Raw genomic sequence first — 18,851 nt, 5'->3', positions numbered from 1 at the left:
AAAATGTTAAGATTTTAACATTAAGATTATCATTCAAAGGCCATTGTGTCATGTCATATTTAAGCCACTAGATCAGGGGTGGGCAAATATTTGGACTCGAGGGCCGCATTGAGTTAACAAAATTGTCTGGGGGGCCAGAACATATACGTATTTAACACACACACACTATTTTATGCTTATCATTTTCCTTGAATTATTTGTCTAATTTTATCTGTAAAAGTGTTATCCTATATCAGTTGTATGTTCTCATGTCCCTTTTCAGGAGCACTTTAAACATCACACCACATCAAACTATGTCATTTAATTTTACAGTTTTGTTGTTTATTTTTTAATAAATCAGACATCCGACTTGCAAGTCATGTTGCCAGTTTGTATGTTAAAAGTTGAAGTTACTTAGAAAGCAACTGGCGGGCCGGATTCAAACGCTTGGTGGGCCGCATGTGGCCCCCGGGCCGTAGTTTGCCCACCCCTGCACTAGATGGTACTCAAGTGTAGTGTACCTGTGTGACGCGTACGATATTAGTTGCAAATCGCGGGGCATCACCAGCTCACACACCATTTAACACACGTTGTGGTGAACTAAATACAGCAACGCAATATAACAGACAAGACACTACCAACGTATAGTGCAGAATATTAACCAACTACTATGTGTATGTGAGCGCTAACCACGTGCTTTCCAGCCATTTACCAAGAACACAAAAAAAGCAAAGCATGCTGGGAAACAGTATATAAATTGTGTATGTTGAGAAAAAAAAACACTTTAATAAAACCCACACACACAGTTACAGTATAGTGTATTGTTAAACGATCATAGGAGGTCATATTTGAGCTGTGTAAGATAATGGATATGATAGATGGAAGCCACCCTTTTACGTCATAACACATGCTTGAATACAACACTAAGGCAGCTTAGGAGGGACACTAAAGACAGCACCGCTTCCTGTGCACGCTGGAACTTACAAATTATCTCCTTTGTGCCCTCATTCATGTTCGCATTTGCTTGCTAACTGCCCTCACTCTGTGCTAGCAGCTCCCACCTCTACAAAGAGGCTTCATAGATGAGAGATGCTCACTCTCTTTTGTGTTTCATATAGAGCCAATGCGCACATGACACATGCAGAAAAAAAAAGACACATGCAGAGTGAAACCTCTTGTCATCTAGCTTGCGTACCACAGAAAGATGGAGCGGACATGCATACACTGATGTCTGTTTATCGAGGGTTCATTATTACCAACCTGTTTTTTTTTGTTGTTGTTGTTTTGAGAGGCTGTAGAAAGTAGCCTCCTCAAGCCTGTATATTCCATTTTTGTGACCTCCCCCTCCAACTACCCTATTTTTTCTCCTCTTTTCACTGCTTTCAATGCAGTCACATACAGTACATGAATTAGTTACATAGAGAAAAGCTCTCTTGTCAGCAGGGAGGGCGAGCATCTCAGTGAAGTGGTCTTCCAAGACACAGGAGAGTAAATAGGCTGGACCCATTTCACTTCAAGTAGCTTTCAAGCAAAAGGTGCTTTTTGCAGTGTTATTTTTAATCTTGAATACTGTCCCTGTAGTTGGAAAAGGCCGTGTCATTTAATTAATATAAGTAAAATAATCTAAATTACAGGACTGTTGGGATAGACTCCAGCATACCCGCGACCCGAGTGAGAACACGCAGTATAGAAAATGGATGGGCTTCAAGGCCTTCTCCATTGGAAAAATATTAAGATTAGTAGTACAGTCGTCCCTCACTACATTGCAGTTCAAACATCGCTCCCTCACTCTGTCGCATTTATTTCAGAAATGTTTTCAGAAATTTCAGAAAAATTTGGAAGTGGTATGGTTTTGTTTATTTTGTTTGACTTGCTCTCTCAGTTTCAAACCCATTCTTAAGTTTAATAAATGTTGTTATATATGTAATATACATTAGTAAAAGCAGTATCTTGTCTCCTCAGAGATCCTGTAGCCTACTTATAAGCATTGCACAATATGATGTGGACCAAGCTAACGGTATTGTCGGAGTATATGTCTATGGATACCAGATTAATGTCAGACTGGCATAAATACTATATCAATCAAGCAATAAACGTCATAGCGAGGATGATGTTGATGTTGATCTTTTTATTAATGCCATATGCGATCGACCCTCATTACTTTCGAGATGCTACAACAAGGAACTTTTCCAATGTTAACGGTGAGTTATTATCTTATTTCTTATTGTGTCTACTATATTCGGTGTATGAGGTTGTTTTTGAGGTCAGATAGCATACGGGTGCTGCAAGTTGTCCCTTCTATGGCCATCTCCCTGCATAGCTGACTTTGATTGGGCGTTATGGGGTGCCAGGTCCTGGCAGGTGTTCGGAGCAGAGACACCTGTTCGGCCATGTGCTGGTTTAGTGATCCATTTACTGGGAACCATGGGCGGTCACCGCGGGACATCCAAAACATGCCAAGTCATTCAGCAAAGATTTACAGGCACGCTCTTCTTCTATCCGTCCCTGGCCTTCACTCACTTCTATGCATGCCTCAGAGATGACTCGAGCTGTTTCATTGATTAACTAATGCACACCAGCTGTCTTGCATATGCATCACCTTGAATCACAGCTTTAAATAGCCTTTTTAAAGGGAATACACTATTGCAGTGACTTACAGTATGTATGTTGATTGTCTGTGCATCTTGTATCCTGCTTTTCCACCATGCTGTCAACCTCTTCCTAAGAGACTCAGGCCCAGTGGGCGGGGTGGACAAAATACTGGCCCAAGATTGTTGTTAAAGAGGAGCCCGACCAATGCGACCAACATATTCCCCATAATGACTAGAATGGACTTTAAATTTGCAGGTTTATATCAGACCTTTGGCTCATAGATGAAGAAATTGCATTGCTTAAGCCCAGAAAACACAGGCCTGAATGGACTATAAAGAGCGTATGTTCGGTAAACAGGAAATGAACCAGGCACAAGGCTTTTTCTTAGAACGAGAGGAATGTTACCGTTTTGTACCGCAGTAGCCTCAATGCATCTGTGGCTCAGTGTGACCCAGTCATTATCCAGAGTTGTCTCTCGTTCGCTTCCTTCACCACTCACTGTGGATACTAGAGTTTGTAGTGGGTGGCATGCACAAAGACTCAACTCACAAGTATAGTGGATGGGTGTAGAAAGGGAATACAATCCTGCAATGTTGTTTTTTCACCAGAAGAAAAGTATACTCATGTGGAACATGGTGGTGGCAGCATGTTTTGAGCTTGTGTAACACATACCACCTCGTGTGGCTGTGCTATAGTTTGTTCAGTAAACCTCGCTTCCTGATGCCACTGGACAATGAGTTCAAAGCGCAGGGGTTTGAGCCCTGGTGTGTGCATTGGTGGACTTTGCAGGTACACTGTAAGAGTTGTTGTTTTTTTGTCAGCTGGAATTGGGGCTTGACTTAAGGTGGAGGGGCTTTTGAACAGTTGAAACTAGGCAAATTGCATGTTCATAATAATTCTGGGGCAAAGTTAACATATTTTGCAAATTCTGAGCCTGGCGAGGTCATAATATGCACATTACCTGAGTACATTTACTCCCATCACTCCCATCAGTATGCCTTTATCTCTAACCATTTTCAAGCAATCTTTTGAAATAGTAACATCAAAACTGAAAAGAACTCATATTATAATAGAATTCTTTCAGTGACTTACAGTGGTATAAACCTGCTGTTTTAACGGTTGTGTGTTCACTTCCTGTATCCACTCACACAAGTACAGAGTTGCAAGAGGCTCTGTGGAATCTGTTTTCAATATTTTTCAGGAATCTCTTTAAGCCATATCCACACTTGCTCCCAAAAGTGAGGTTTTGGCGAGTGGTACTGGCTTAGCCGCACCGTCTGCACCAATGAGCCATTCTGTCACATTTCTGTAGACAGACACCCCCTCCTCCCACATCCTCGCACCGAAGTTGCACCCTCTCACCCAAAACAACACCAAATCCTGTCTGTCTGTCTCTCTCCCTTGCATACACACACTCGTATCGTTTCATTTTGTTGGACGATAAAGACAAGAAGACGAGGGTGAGGTCTCATTAGTCTGTGTAGGTTGGTCTCGCTGTGACCCCAACATGCGCCGGTGTCAGTGACCTTCCTGTAGAGGCGAGGCCTCTGTAGCAACCCGCAGACATGAGCGGAGTGCCACTGTGGGCCTGCAGCAACCTGATAGAGGAGCCTTGAGAGCCCACCATAAATCATGTTTTGATGTACACTGCCTCCATATCACAAGCTGTCACATGCTGTCAGCGAGCCTTGTTAACACCGCTATTCAGAGTGGTAATGAGGAGCAGTGAGCAGCACACAGCTTTTACTTGATTTCTTTCACGACTTTGTTTCACTGTCATGAGAGTGGGCTCTTTATAACGCTGCAGTACAGCGCTGCTGTTGCCTGGTTGCTGTGGAAAAGCACAATTTCACGCCGAAATAATCTTTACCAGCATTCCATTATCTGCTTTATTCCTTGCATGGATTAACCTTGATAAGATCCCTTCTATGGCAACCCTGCTGATTTAAATAGTGCAAAACTTCTAAGTACTCTGCTATGGGATCTTCTTAAGTCGGCGGTGGTTGCTTATGATTACTGAAATATAATAACATGCAAACCCATAGTTGTTGAAAAGAAGAAGGAAGCAGAGTGGGTGAAGGTGGTGTGGTAGTGGTGGCGGGGGGGTCGAGAAGCAGGGAGGAAAAAGGACAATTTTTTTTGGCACATCCTGTTAAGGTAAAAGACAAACTGAAGAAACTTTTGCAACTCAAGATTAAATGTATTGCTGAGACATCATATGCTTAAGTCGAAAATTATGATTTCAAGAAGGCAAATCACTCTTAAGAATTCAAGAAGGTAAATGATTCATATCCTCGACATTATTGGACAGTTTGCCACTTTTTAAAGGATCCTGGAAGCTACTAATGTAACCTAGAAGACTTCACGAGAGACTTGATAAAAATAAAGAAAAAAATGTTTTGTAAACCTAATGCCAACTTCCAATGTGTGAAGAAGTTAATTGATTATTCCACTACAAACTTACAACAAGCTTGTGCATTGGATATGCCTGGCATGAGAAACGGTGTGAATAATTTTGTATTCAGAACTTTCTGTCAATAAAATAATATAAAAACAAACAAAATAATTACAAAATAAACTGTAATACATAATATAAAACATGATGCATTGCATGCAACACAGATCAAAAAGCCATTGCCTAAGAAAATGTCCATACAATATTTGTTTTCAAAGATTGGCACAGTCAGTCTCCTCTATGGTTGGGGCCTCCACTCCTCCCTATGAAAAATTTATTTAATAAGTATGTATTCTTTTCAAGCTGCTGTGCCACCTCTGAATTCATCTGGTGCCTCACACTTTGAAAAGCCCCTTAAAAGCATTATAATCTATTAGTGACTCCGCACTCTAACTTTGGAAAGGCTGCTCTCCACTGTGTTGTGTCATTTCATTACATTTCCATGTAACAGGACTTGTTCAGCGTGATGCAAGAAGACACATCTTGTATTCTGTTTATTTTCAACTGTGCAATTTCATTTCAGAAATTAAGAAACAAAGGCCATAATGACTGTGCTAGCCCTGATCCCGAAGACTGTTTCGGGCACAGCCCCCTCATGGATGACCATTTCGGCAAACTAAGCGAAGAGAGTGATTTAATGTACAAGCGCTGCGGTGTAAGTACTTCCTTTCGTCCCCTGCTGTTTTGTGTTGATGGTTGTCTTTATGTCGATGTTCACTGCAGGCGCTAAACAAGAAAGAACACAGAGGTTGTGATAGCCCGGACCCCGATGCCTCATATGTCCTCACTCCCCACACTGAAGAAAAGTATAAAAAAATTAATGAGGAGTTTGATAATATGATGAGAAATCATAAAATCGTAAGTACTGTAAATGCAGTTTGAGTTTTTTTTTTTTTTTTGCTTGGCTTTGTGTGCCACAAGGATTTTTTGTTTCTCTTTTCGTTAACCTCCCACAAAACTCTCAAAGTATGCTTTCCTCTTCTGGAGTGTTGAATTTTTTTGCAAGTGATATTTAATACACCTTGATAAGATCACATTTTTTAAGCCAAAGATATTAAAATGGAGTAAATACTGCATTGAAAGAGTGGTGCGTTTATCACCTTACTTTATAAATGGGGCAGGGCATTTTTATCATCACCAATTACAATGCAAGTCTTGTGTGATCTTATCATGCGTGCCATATTCTCTCTGTTCCTGACACGAAGAGCATTACTTTGCCATTAACAAAGTCACGATAACACACAGACTGACCACACTGGATGAAGGCTGTAATGAAACTTTGTTTTAATCACTGACACGTGTCATTTTCATTCACGCTTTGCACAGTCAGCACAAGGTTCAATGGATGTGATTCTTGTAGCTGCTGTAATGCATCTTTTCGCTATGCTGCACAAATGCACACAGATGCTTCAAAAGACAAAATGTGCGCCTGTTGTGCTGACCGCTGCAATGCCAGATGATCACCTGAATGCATGTTTTTGGACTTGTGTATTTTTCTCCTGTTATTTGTTTCTCCTGCAGCAGCACTGAAGATCTGTCTATTATAGCGTTTGTACCATGTCCTCGCTAAATTGTGAAATTCACTTCAGTTTTTATTTGTTGTGTTGGTATCTTTTAGCTGGGAATGACACAAGGAAGTGACAAGACTTAAAATGTTGAGTATTTTGATCTTACTTGACAGTTTTGAAGAATGCAATCTTTTCCATCATTGTAATGCTTGATTTAGACAAAAAACATGTAAAATTTGCTTCAATATGCATATATTCTGACTAACAAGAGGCAATATTCAACCACGAAATAGCATGATTTTTCCAATATAAAAAAAAAACTGTGATCAAGTGAAGGCATGAAATTGGACCGTAAAGTTGTGAGCGACGACTATTCAATATTTTTTATTTTTTTTATTTTCACAATATTTTAGGTGTACAGTATCCTTTAGAATAATGCAAAACATGTTTCCCTCTTCTGCTCCAAACTGCCTTCTTCAACCAAATAAAATAATAACAGTTGTTCAAAAGAACAGAATGAATAAATAAATATCTCTATTTATCACAATTCGACATTAAACATTTTGCTCAACCCAAATAAATTGATTGCCACTCATGGTTTTTACTTACTTGTGTTTGTGGCGTGTGCACATACACAACACCAGGCTGGGTGAAGCGACTGACATTTTGGAGGCATTATATGTATTTATGACAACCAATGATAGCTAACATTGGTATGTAAACTAAACGATATAACCTATCATTATCAACAACAAACATAGCTGTGCAGCATTGGAGCAGGGAGAGGGCAGAATACACAATTCAAGGGTTGATGCCCCCATGGAGGACCTAACCAAGGCAGACAGCAACTTTAATATCTTAAATAAAACATTGTTTGACATTCTCTTGTGTCATTTCCAGCTGACATATACCCAACAATTAATGTGGCCAGTATGTGAATAATGACCACAAACTGTTATTCACTATTAATAGGTGCATTACAAAATGATTGTGTATACTGCTCTATTGTCAGTGTGAAATGTGAAAGAGTTGCCTTTTTTCTGAATCGGTGTCCTTTTTATTAAAGCAAACTCTCCAGCGTAGCTCTCAGTTGATACCATGACAACCGCTGATCATCATTATCAGACCTTGGATGGTTGTATTTGTGTGTAAATTTGTGTGTATGTATGTGTGTGTCTGTTTCAGCCTACAGCCTTGCCTCAGCAGAACTTCTCCATGCATGTGGCGGTGCCGGTGTCCAATCCTAATACCATGTACCAGCCAGGAGGGACTTTACCAGTGGCCGCAGCCTCCCTGACTGACAATGGGATGCTGTCCCCTCCACAGGCCTCTTTGCATAGGAACGTGGGCTCCAGTGGGGGCCCCCAGAGGCCCACAAGTGCAGGTTAGTTGGTTGGTTGGAGGACGCCACCCGCAGTCAGTGCACTGCACATTTACGCACTGATACGCTTTGCAGTTGAGTAAATAAGCACCTCTGCGCTGCTACACGACAAGATAAAATAGACACACTGATTTTCGAAATTGTATCCAGTGTGACCTGAGGCTAAGGTCAAGCTATCAAGTCATATTCATTCACCAGTTGATGTGATGCCCCCCACTCACTGCTCACCCTGTAACTCAGGGGTCTCAAACTCAGTTTACCTGGGGGCCACTGGCGCTAGGGTCTGGGCAAGGCTGGGCCGCATCAGGTTTTCCACAAAATAACCAAACGCATTTATTAAAAACAGAAAAATATCCAAACTTTTACAGTGCTTTGGTTCCGATTTTCTACAATAACAGCTCTGATAAAACATTCCACTGTTCTCAAATATATTAATTTTTATTTTTCTGAACAAAATAAGATGAAAAATAAACAAATCAAGAATAAAGAAAACCAATCAATCAGTAATAAATAAATATAATAATAATAATAAAACAGCAAATAATCCACATATAGTTGGTGGGTAGACAAATTATTTTTTTCAGATTAAAATTAACAAAGCATTATTAGAGCCCTGTAGACATGACAAAACACGACTATAGTCACATTTATAACTGCAGGGTCTTGAGACACATGCTAACTCACAAACTAGAGAGCTAGCGACCTAAACGGTAGCCTTCAAGTTAACTTAAATAGCCAAACACGTACCACTTCCACACAGATAGGGAGGATAACTATTAACAGTTATTTAACCTTTAACATGAACATTAATCAAACGTAATAATTTTTTCTGGGTACATGATACCATACAGCATCCATATCAAACTTGCGCGGGCCGCACTAACATTAAACTTTCATATCAAGGCGGGGGCCTCAAACTAGTGTGGCCCGCGTGTGTTTGAGACGCCTGCTCTAACTTTTTTAGGTACCCAGTACGAGCATTGTGGTAAAAAAAAAAGGTGTGTATGTGTGCTAATACTTGGATGACTGGTTTGATTCCATCAGCCCAGATGGCTTTTTGCAAGATGCAGCTACACACTGCATATGACAGAAGTACATGCGGTAAGGTGTGAAATGTCTCATTCAGATGTGACTTCATATCAAGAGGTGTCTGACACCTTCTTATTCGCAGTTCTTATAATGGTTGTCTTGCAAACTGGTTTTTGTAGTTTAATTGGTGTATTCGAAAAAAGGACTCTCATTCCGATTCTGTTGGTGTGCTTTAATTTCAGTTTATGGCTTATAATGTGTCCTCTCTATCATAAAAACTTTAAGAGAGGCCTTGATAAAGCCTGAACTTACAAGTGCATGATTGATGGCTGGCTGCAAGTGCATCGTCATGATGGAAAGCTGTGTTCGCTGCCTGTAAACGAACGCCGCTTTATGTTTTTTTTGGTTTTTTTTAATGTCCCTGTCATGGGGACACTATGGGGGGAGAACTTGCTTCCATTTCACGGATTGTGAAGATAAATCTACCAGACATTCACGTCTGATCTGGCACCCCCATCACATACGAATGCTCGTTTTGCAGAGGGATGTAGATGGTTAATCATATCCCTCTGTGCATCTCAGGCATGCTGGATACCACAGACCTCTCAGTGCCAAGCGGTGTGGGCTCCAGCCCAGCGGGTAAGTCTTCCCAGAGATTTATTTGCTCTCTGTTGCGCTGCCCAGTAGACCTCCTGCTTAGCACTTGAGCTGGATAGTTATGTATCCATCTGTGATTGGTTCAAGACAGTGTGCACTCGCAGTGGCTGATTGGGCCTTTGCTTGGCTATATATCCACTGCACGTTAATAGCTTACATGCAGACCCCCTATTAACACAGGAAATGTGTGATTATGCTTGTTGTACACATGCATGGAAGTTTGGAAAAGGTCCATTACACGGTGCGGTGATTGTGCTTGAAAAGGCTAACCAGGCGAGGTGGCTGACTGACTCTGGCTGGCAAATAAACGCAGCATTGCCTTTTAACTCACCACCACGTGTAGCCCCACAGTGTTTCCTTCCCTCTACTGACAGGTGCATCTGTCCCCCTGTCTATGGTAGCAGCCCTTATAAGGCTGCTACCATGTCCAGACCAGCATAACCCTGTAGGTATTCAGGCCATGATATTCCACTAAGTCCTCAGTACACAATGACCGGACAGCCTGCCATGGCTGCAATGTGCTGTGTGAGAGGCGATGGCAGGTGGCCTTTAACTCTTTCCTCACTCTGATTATACAGCAGTCACCTGTTACCAAATGGTGTGATATTTAATACCCTTAGCTAGTTTAAAATGATTTGTGAAAAGATCGTTAAAGGGGGCCTATTGTGCTAATTTTTCAGCCCTCTGTATTGAGTTGTGGACTCCTATAGAGCAGCTACACACAATATCCGACATTTTACGTTCATGTTCACAAAAACAGTCCTGTGTCTAATACTGCTGAGAGATGAACATATTTTTCTCTTGCTGGGAATCACCAAATACAATAACTTCTGCCTGAGCTTGTTTCGTAAACAGACAAGCAGAGCTGTATAAAAGGAAGTCCGCCCCTCTGTGACATCACAAAGGCACATTTTACCACGCCTTTTGAAACAGAGCAATTTGAGCCATCCCAAACTTCCTTTTGGGCTCACTTCCAAATACAAAAACCTCATTATATGAAACTTTGACATTGTTTAACACGAGAATACAACATTCTAACTGCATTTATAGGTCAGAAAAATGGAAAAATCATTGATTCAAATGATCTGCTATTATTCAAGAGACGAATGTTAAGCAAACACATTTTCAAACATGTGGTATCGTTTAGCTTGATTTAAATGTTCGGTCCATTTGGAGCTGTTAATACATACATATGTAATTTTGTCTTGTCATTTGTCTTTTTTTTTTTTCATAGGATCCCATAAAAATCTGCATATTTCATACCTACTTGCAAATGGTAAATTTGTAATCGTTTGGCGGCCCTCACACATACATTGTCAACAGTGTCTGGGCCAGGACGGACTTCAGTTTGAGAACACACAGTGACAAAATAATACAATTATGTAAATTATACTACATTTTGACAATTTAACAAATTATAATAAACACCTACTCTAGTTTATAATTGTAGTTTAAGAAGTGTGTAATAATTTTTTCGGGGGACATCATGTATATACCTATTAGGGGTTCTTGCAATTATTTGTCTTGCAAGATTAAAAAGTGATGAGATTTGTCGTTAAAAAAAAAAAGCTGTCTCCCAACAATACATAAATTAAATGATAAAAAATGATAACAAAGTTGATAATTTTGCCGGCCTCCATGTATGCATATGTGTTTTCCTTGTCCTTTGCTTCAAGGCAAACAGGGAGAGTGTTTATTCTTCTATCGGTTTCAGCACCTACCTAGAATGACGGCACCCCTTGTACAGCTTCTGTTTCTGTGGGGCGAGGCGGGGCTGCTAGCATACACACAACAAAATAGTGGAGCAGCAATGTGATATAAGAGTTAGGAGGGACAGAAATGCTTGTAAATCCAAATGGAATATTAATAATGAGCACGGTAGGCCCATCAACACGAATGAACCAGTAAAATTGTGTCCATTCACAGGAAAGTCATCATAAAAGAAATGCTGTTTTTTAATACAATTGAGAAGTCGGGTGTTATGATAACTTGGTATGGACCACCTTGGTACTTGTTTGTGCTGTGGTCAAGGCACAGTCTGGTGTCGAAAGGCAGCCGGCAGTGGGCACAGGGTGAGTGTTTTGCAGCTGTTGTTTGTACCGAGTGTGTGGAACAGCAGAGACCACAGGATGGAGAAAGATCCCCAGGCTTGCTGTCCAATGACCATTCCTGACGTATACATGTGCTTTACAACTCGTAATATGACCACCACAACAGCCTTTCAAAGTTACCAGATGGAGAGTCTGCCTTGTGGATATCAGCATTTTCTCCTCATCAGTTGATTTTAACACACATTTTATGTACACTTTTTGGCATTGGTTTGCTCTGTGAAGAAATGAGTGACTCATTTAATTGTTGGGCATCGTTTTTCTTCTCACATAGTTGTCTCACATGCTGTTTTAATGGTCATGTCAGGGGACATTTCCTGTTTTTATTGTCTTAATAGCTACATCCTCCGTCACCCATCCATGTTCTACACTGTTTGTCCTCATTAGGGTCACAGTTGACCTGAGGCCTGTCCCAACTGACTTCAGAGGAGATGCGGGCTACACATTGGACTGGTCACTAGCCAATCACAGGCACATTTAGACAAACGTATAGACACTCACATTCACACGGAGATGTCCAACACTGAGAACCCTTGATCTCCTGACTGAGGCCTTCGGTGTTGCTCATACCTTTTAATTTTATATCAATACCCCCATGCTCAACCACTTTATGGGCAGCAGGTATTTAGAATGAAATTTGCATTGAATAAGCAGGTGAATGGTCTGCAATACAGTACCTCTGCAAGATATACACACCCTACCATTGAAGGAACCATTGAAAGTGGGGAAAAAGCATAATATAACGAGTCTAGCAATGTAATAGATGTTAATTTTTGGTCCTTTAATTTATGATATTCTGTTACATTTTGTGCTTGTAAACACAAGGCTGGCTCGAGAGCCAGTCACATCGTGCGCGTCAGAAGAATTTGCAGTGTGCGCAGCAAGAATGCAATGTGTGTGCCGCAAATGTGTGGAGGAAGAATACAGTGCGTGCCTGTGCAGCTACACTGATGAAGTACAACATCACATTAGTTGAGTTTTCCACTTCATTATGTCTCCCAAGCAGCCGTGCGCCAAAGAAAGGGAAAGCCATCATCATGAAAGTGAAAATGAACATTATAAAATGCTCAAACATCCACCAATATTAGACACCCCATTGAAGTGTCTCATTTTTTAACAGTAAGTGCTTACTTATGCAATTACTGTACATTGCCAAACCATTAAGTAACCCTTAAGATAAGAAACACAAGTCAACTTTGGTTTGGTCCAAATGTATACATATATTCAATGTATATTTGGCAAAAACATACAAAAATATATAGAGTTGCAGTCATCTGGAAATCCAATTGAGATGCTCTGCTTAGTGGGTCAAAAGTCAAAGCTACATCTGTATTGTAGTCTGTAGTATTCTCTCTTAGCAACCCCCATCAGGGGAAATGCTGGATCCTGAGACATGTGACATCTTAATCAGATGGATGCACATTCCCTAAAGTTGTCAATGTTAATTCATGTCTAAATATTAGCCTTAGCCTTATTTTTAGCCTTATTTATTAATGATGGTATTTATGAGTGATATATCCACTAGTATATTTCAAATATATTGTTTAAATTTAAATTTTAAGTTAATTTAAAGTCTGTTTTATAATTTAAAAATGTAATATATTTATACTAAAATACATACTAAATACATTATTTAATATTATTATGAAAATCCATTTGTACCATCTTATCTTAAGCCTATGCCTGGTCCTCTCTTCAGCTGAGTAGATGAAGCAATATGAATTTCATTTAATACTGTAGTTGCATATTGTGTGACAATGTAGTACTAGTTAATCAAGTTTATCAATTGCTGATAATGCAGCAATTGAATGAGTTGGATGAAATGTCAAAATTAGCGTAGGTCACTGCTTTGCCTTCAATACATATTCCATATTGTCTTCTCCACTTTACAACAGCACCTCTATTTTAAGGCCATGGACATATACACCACTATGAAGACCATAAACACTTCAGTCAATTCTTATGTGATCAAAGTCACAGCTGATGGATGCTTGTGTATATACTGTTGATTCAGCTGTGAGATACTATTGTGGGCTTCATAACTGTTTATTTGACCGTAAATTGTTGCCCGTGCTTATCTGCAGGCAGTGCGGCTATTGTTCTATTATGTTCCTACGCAAAGAGCCTCCTCGTTGTGCACACACATTTTGTTTCGCTCGGACACGCTGAACACAATAGAGAAGTCAGCGACTTGTTGAAGTGTTACTGATCTGTTGATGCGCCGCCAGATACCATTCAGTCTTTCTTCCTCTTCTTTTTAGTGTTTTAACATGTGTTTTTTAACTAAGAGAATATAAATGTTGAATGTATATATGTAGGATTCAAAATAAAAATACAGTGATATAAAAAGTATAAATAAATAAGCACAGATCGATAAATAACTTAAATTTAAAATTTAAAGTAGTTATTTTAGCCTGTAAATTGATATAAACCACTGTAAACGGGTACTATATTGCTATTATGTTATGTAATTTCAAAAATAACTATTTAATTGACACAACAAAAAATCACTAAGTTTTAAAAATTATTCATCCTTTTATAGTTCATGAGACTGGTATGGAACCTTACTAGCTGACCGCTTTAATCAAAAGGAAGTGACTGTGCAATTCAGTGTGTGAACGTTGCAGCACATTGTTATTGCATGTGTACATTCTGCAAAATCACTCACATTTTCTTTTCTTTTTTAATTGTTTTCATCCAGCTGTAATGGTTTCAGCTATTTCTCTTAAGTAGTCACAGTACATTTGTCAGGGAACTGCCCCGTATCTGGAGGTGCAAAAAAGGCACTTGGATGTAATCATTCACAGTAAAAAACAAAAGGCTCATCAATTTTAAAATGGCCATTTTATTTTTGTAACTGTTCGGGATAATTATGCACATCTATTAAAACTTCCCAGAGGGATGAAAACACTTAAAGCCGTGTGCTGCAGAATGCCACAAAACAAGAGTTTGTGTGTGTGTGTGATAGACAAGGGTGATGCCTGGGATTGTTGTCAGTCACAGTTTGTGGTTTCATGATGTGTGCCTGTTGCTGTGCACCTCTGCAGGGAACGGTTTTGTTAACCCCAGGGGCTCCCCGGGCCTCCTCAACACACCCAGCGGCAACGGTCTGGGTAAAGTCATGCCTACCAAGTCTCCACCACCCCCTGGAGGGAGCATGGGAATGGGAAGCCGCAAGCCAGACCTAAGGGTTGTTATCCCTCCATCGAGCAAAGGGATGATGCCCCCGCTGGTGAGTACCGCACACACCGCTGCACACACTTAAGATGCACCATATGGACAAAAGTATTGGGTTATTACATCTACAATAATTGACAATAAAGCCACAAGAGCGAACAGTCCTCAGGGAAGTCTTGATATAAGATTTCAGTCTGGTGGAAGCAGGTCAGAAGTTCCTCCAAACATGCCTTTATAGACCTTGGGGCTTCCCCAAACTGTTCCCACATACAAGCATAGAATTATCCCAAACTTTGAACATTTTACTCGGCATGGGAGTACGGTACCACTTCACACATGTCCAGAGGCAAAACTTGGAACTTTACCTGATACTATGTGTATTATGTTACTATGTGTATTATTCTGTGGTTTCCAGCATGTCAAGCCTATACAAGCTGATACTGTATGGTTGCTGAAGCCGTATAAGTCATTGGTCATTGCCTTGTCATTTTAACATTTGAAAATACAGGCCTGAAAATAACAAAAACAAGCATGAATCCTACATTACCTCAGCTCTGGACGCTGCTGTTTTTTATTTACTGTATTTTACAGACTATGTTGCTCTAGAGGAGGATCGCTCAGCCAGCCAAAATGACCAAGTCCCAAATAGCCACCTTCTACCATTCAGTCATTCATTTCTTACTGCTTATCCTCACAAGGGTCCCAGCTGTCTTCGGGCGAGAGGCGGGGTACACCCTGGACTGGTCGCCAGCCAATCACAGGGCACATATAGACAAACAACCATTCACACTCCCATTCATACCTATGGACAAGTTTTGGGAATGTGGGAGGAAACCGGAGTACCCGGAGAAAACCCACGCATGCACGGGGTGAACATACATTGATACAAATACACTTGTATACATTTTATTTGCCCATCATAATGTAGCATCTACTGTGTTTTTGTTTTTGAGAGCAGTGACCCAGATTAGCATGAGCTGAGCAAACCTTCTGCAGACGGGCACAAGTCTGCGGAGGTTGGCGGTGGTGGCAGGTCTGCAGACAGCCTGTCATTAGACCATAATGGTATTAAATTAATCACATCTCAGCGTGACGGAGTGAAGATGAAGACTTAATCAGGGGCCCAGGGTGTGAGCCAGATAATATCTTGTCGCCCTTGTCGCGTCTTCCCGATGCCATTGATTGAGTGTGGGGCATTAAGGCAGCCCTGGCCCGGTCGAAGGATCTTCCACTAGCAAAGAAATAAATGAAGTAGGGCCAGTGTGGTGTAAATAGACATGTCATGTCCCCAAATAGTGGCTTGTTTATTTACTTTACTACAGATACAGGATATGAAGGATACCTTTATTTCAGGCCTTTCTTCGTCCAAATTCTTATCACAATGGGAATTGTGCGCCTGTTTAACGGTCTTGAAACTGTATATGAATTACTTAGGGCTGGGCGATATATCGGTATTTTTAAAATATCGATATTTACTTTTATTATACTATAACCATACCAACCAATATATGTATAACCGTTGATATCGATATAGACTGGATTTGAGCTGCATCTCCCTCGTGCCTGCACACAAGTGTGCCAGGCGCCAGCCTGGTCTGTCCATGGCATACAGCTCCAGCTCTTTGGGAGGAATGATATTTGATATTGGACTTCACGCAGTCCTTTAATCTTTTGCGTGGTCTGCCGTGGTTTTGCTTTCTAGTAATAGAAACAATACTCTAATATGAATAATAGAGACATTGCATCTGTCAGAGTGGATGCCATTATTTGAGGATATACAATGAGGCAGAGTACATTACTAACCTGAGTGTACAGTATTTTTTTTACTAGTAAATAATTTGAAAAGGCAGGTGATTTTCATCAATCAAACGGTCAAACAGAACATCCTTTTTTTACTGTAGTCTGCCAGTCATTAATGTCAAAAAGATACTAAACAGAAGCTTTAAAAGCTTTAAAAAGATGGATCATCTTATAGTCTGGTCTTATGTGTCAATATGATATTATCAGTGAAGTAATATTAGCTGCATGTTTCCTGCTTTTGCTGTTCTTCTGTTCTTTTTTTTTTTTTTTTAGCACCTAAGAACTTTGCAAACTTCACAATCACAGATCGCTGGGGTACTGCAGCTACATGTGTGAAATAAACACAAAAACGAACACATCTGGCACTTTAGTTTAGCAGCAGAATGGCACAACAGCAGGCCCAGAAATGATGGAACTTCTAAACAGTATAAACTCTTCGTTCATGTAATGCTACTTTTCATTTCCTTCTAGTCAGAGGAAGAGGAAATGGATTTGGTGAGTTATATGGGTTGAAAAAGTGCTTCCGATGATGGAACATGCAATACTAGACTGACTATTAGCTTTAAAAAAAATGCCCGCAGTAATAACGTGCAGAGAAAGCCTTTTTGTCACTGCATGTTTTGGCTTTGGCTTGTGAAAATTGCCTCAGCCTGTTCACTTGGCTTCCTCATTGTCTACACATGCATGTAGGCAACTCTAGTAGTGTGATGCTTTGTAGATGCGTGCAAAAACAAACAATGCCATTGAAGTGTTTGGGAATGCTGAAAACAAAACACACAGTGATTTATTATATATATTTTTATAACGAAGACACTGACATCATCTTGAATGAGGTAATTCTGTCAGATACATGTTGAAGTCATCTGTCCTCGGAGTACTGGAACAATGCAAGGAAGCTGTCAGCATGAGGATGAGGTTGATGATGATGATGAGGCCATGCTGCCTCAAGCACAGCCGTTGGCAGCTGCACAGATGTTTGCTATGTTATGGTCTACACCATGTCTGCGATTGATTGTTGCCGCGTGCTTCAAAGTGTGATGCATGGACAGACTATGCTGTGTTTGAGTGGACTGCATGACACTGCTTGGTTTCATGGATGTAAATATGGAAATGGGCATTCAAAACTTGTCACTTAAAATGATGCGGCACAATCAATGTTTTAGAGTTGCAGTTACTGTATTACTACAGAAATGTTATTCAATAAAAAAGAGCCCCCATAGTAGCCGACTGTGGGCATGTACTACCATCTTGTGGTCAATATTATATTTACTGCATACTTCATACTGTTATTTATTTATTTTTGTCAGTTTAATAGATTAATTTTTTTAGTCAGTTTAATAGAAAATAAAAAAATATTTATTTAATAAATATCCACAGTTAATTTCTTGAATCATTTTATTATTGGAATTTTTATTGTTTGTTTTTGTGAGGTGGCGTTGTGTTGTATTTTATTTATTATCATTATTTACTCTTTGTACAATGTCCTCGAGGGGCCACAAAGGTGCAACAAATGTATTCTTATACTTCTTGTTAGTATTGTATTCATATACCTTGGGAAGTATCAGAACTCAATTACACTTATCTACAATTATACTGTTCTCTGTTTTATATATATATATATATATATATATATATATATATATATATATATATATATATATATATATATATATATTTTTTTTTTTTTGGTTTCTTGTTTGGATAATTATCTTTACAATTTCAGGTATGCCTATTAATCTGTTCCAGATAAGATTTATTTTGGGAAAGATGGAAATGGCCTCATTTAAATTAGCACTTTCATGTACAGTACAGTCTATTTCTCTCTACATACAGTATGAAAAAAACAATTTTAATAAAGTAATTGCAAAACATTTAAAAATACAAATTTAAAAATCATTAGTTAAACAGTGAAAATACCATATATAACATGTAATCCTCTTGTCAGAATTCACCAGCAAGGCTATGAACTGCTATTATTCATTGATTCATTCATTTTCTACCGCTTATCCTCACAAGGGTTGCGAGGGTGCTGGAGCCTATCCCAGCTGTCTTCGAGCGAGAGGCGGGGTACACCCTGGACTGGTCGCCAGCCAATCACAGGGCACATATAGACAAACAACCATTCACACTCACATTCATACCTATGGACAATTTGGAGTCGCCAA

At 39.8% G+C, this 18,851-nt stretch overlaps 1 protein-coding gene across 9 annotated transcripts in view; it reads left to right on the top strand.

Moving 5' to 3' along the window:
• Positions 1-18,851, top strand: part of mef2aa (myocyte enhancer factor 2aa) — a 68,434-nt gene that overhangs the window by 44,959 nt on the left and 4,624 nt on the right. For 2 of the 9 annotated variants that reach the window (XM_058074713.1, XM_058074712.1), the window contains exons 4-9: positions 5,550-5,681; positions 5,750-5,884; positions 7,720-7,918; positions 9,527-9,583; positions 14,757-14,941; positions 17,158-17,181. In XM_058074713.1, the coding sequence (XP_057930696.1) occupies positions 5,550-5,681; positions 5,750-5,884; positions 7,720-7,918; positions 9,527-9,583; positions 14,757-14,941; positions 17,158-17,181 (732 nt within the window). The remainder of the gene's footprint in view (positions 1-5,549; positions 5,682-5,749; positions 5,885-7,719; positions 7,919-9,526; positions 9,584-14,756; positions 14,942-17,157; positions 17,182-18,851) is intronic. The other 7 variants (XM_058074718.1, XM_058074719.1, XM_058074716.1 and 4 more) reach the window with 7 other exon arrangements.

The sequence above is a fragment of the Doryrhamphus excisus genome, chromosome 6 (assembly GCF_030265055.1).
Source record: "Doryrhamphus excisus isolate RoL2022-K1 chromosome 6, RoL_Dexc_1.0, whole genome shotgun sequence".
In the NCBI taxonomy this organism is placed as follows: Eukaryota; Metazoa; Chordata; class Actinopteri; order Syngnathiformes; family Syngnathidae; genus Doryrhamphus; species Doryrhamphus excisus.
The sequence above is the reverse complement of the archived record's forward strand: the minus strand, read 5'-3'. Positions and strand labels throughout refer to the sequence as shown.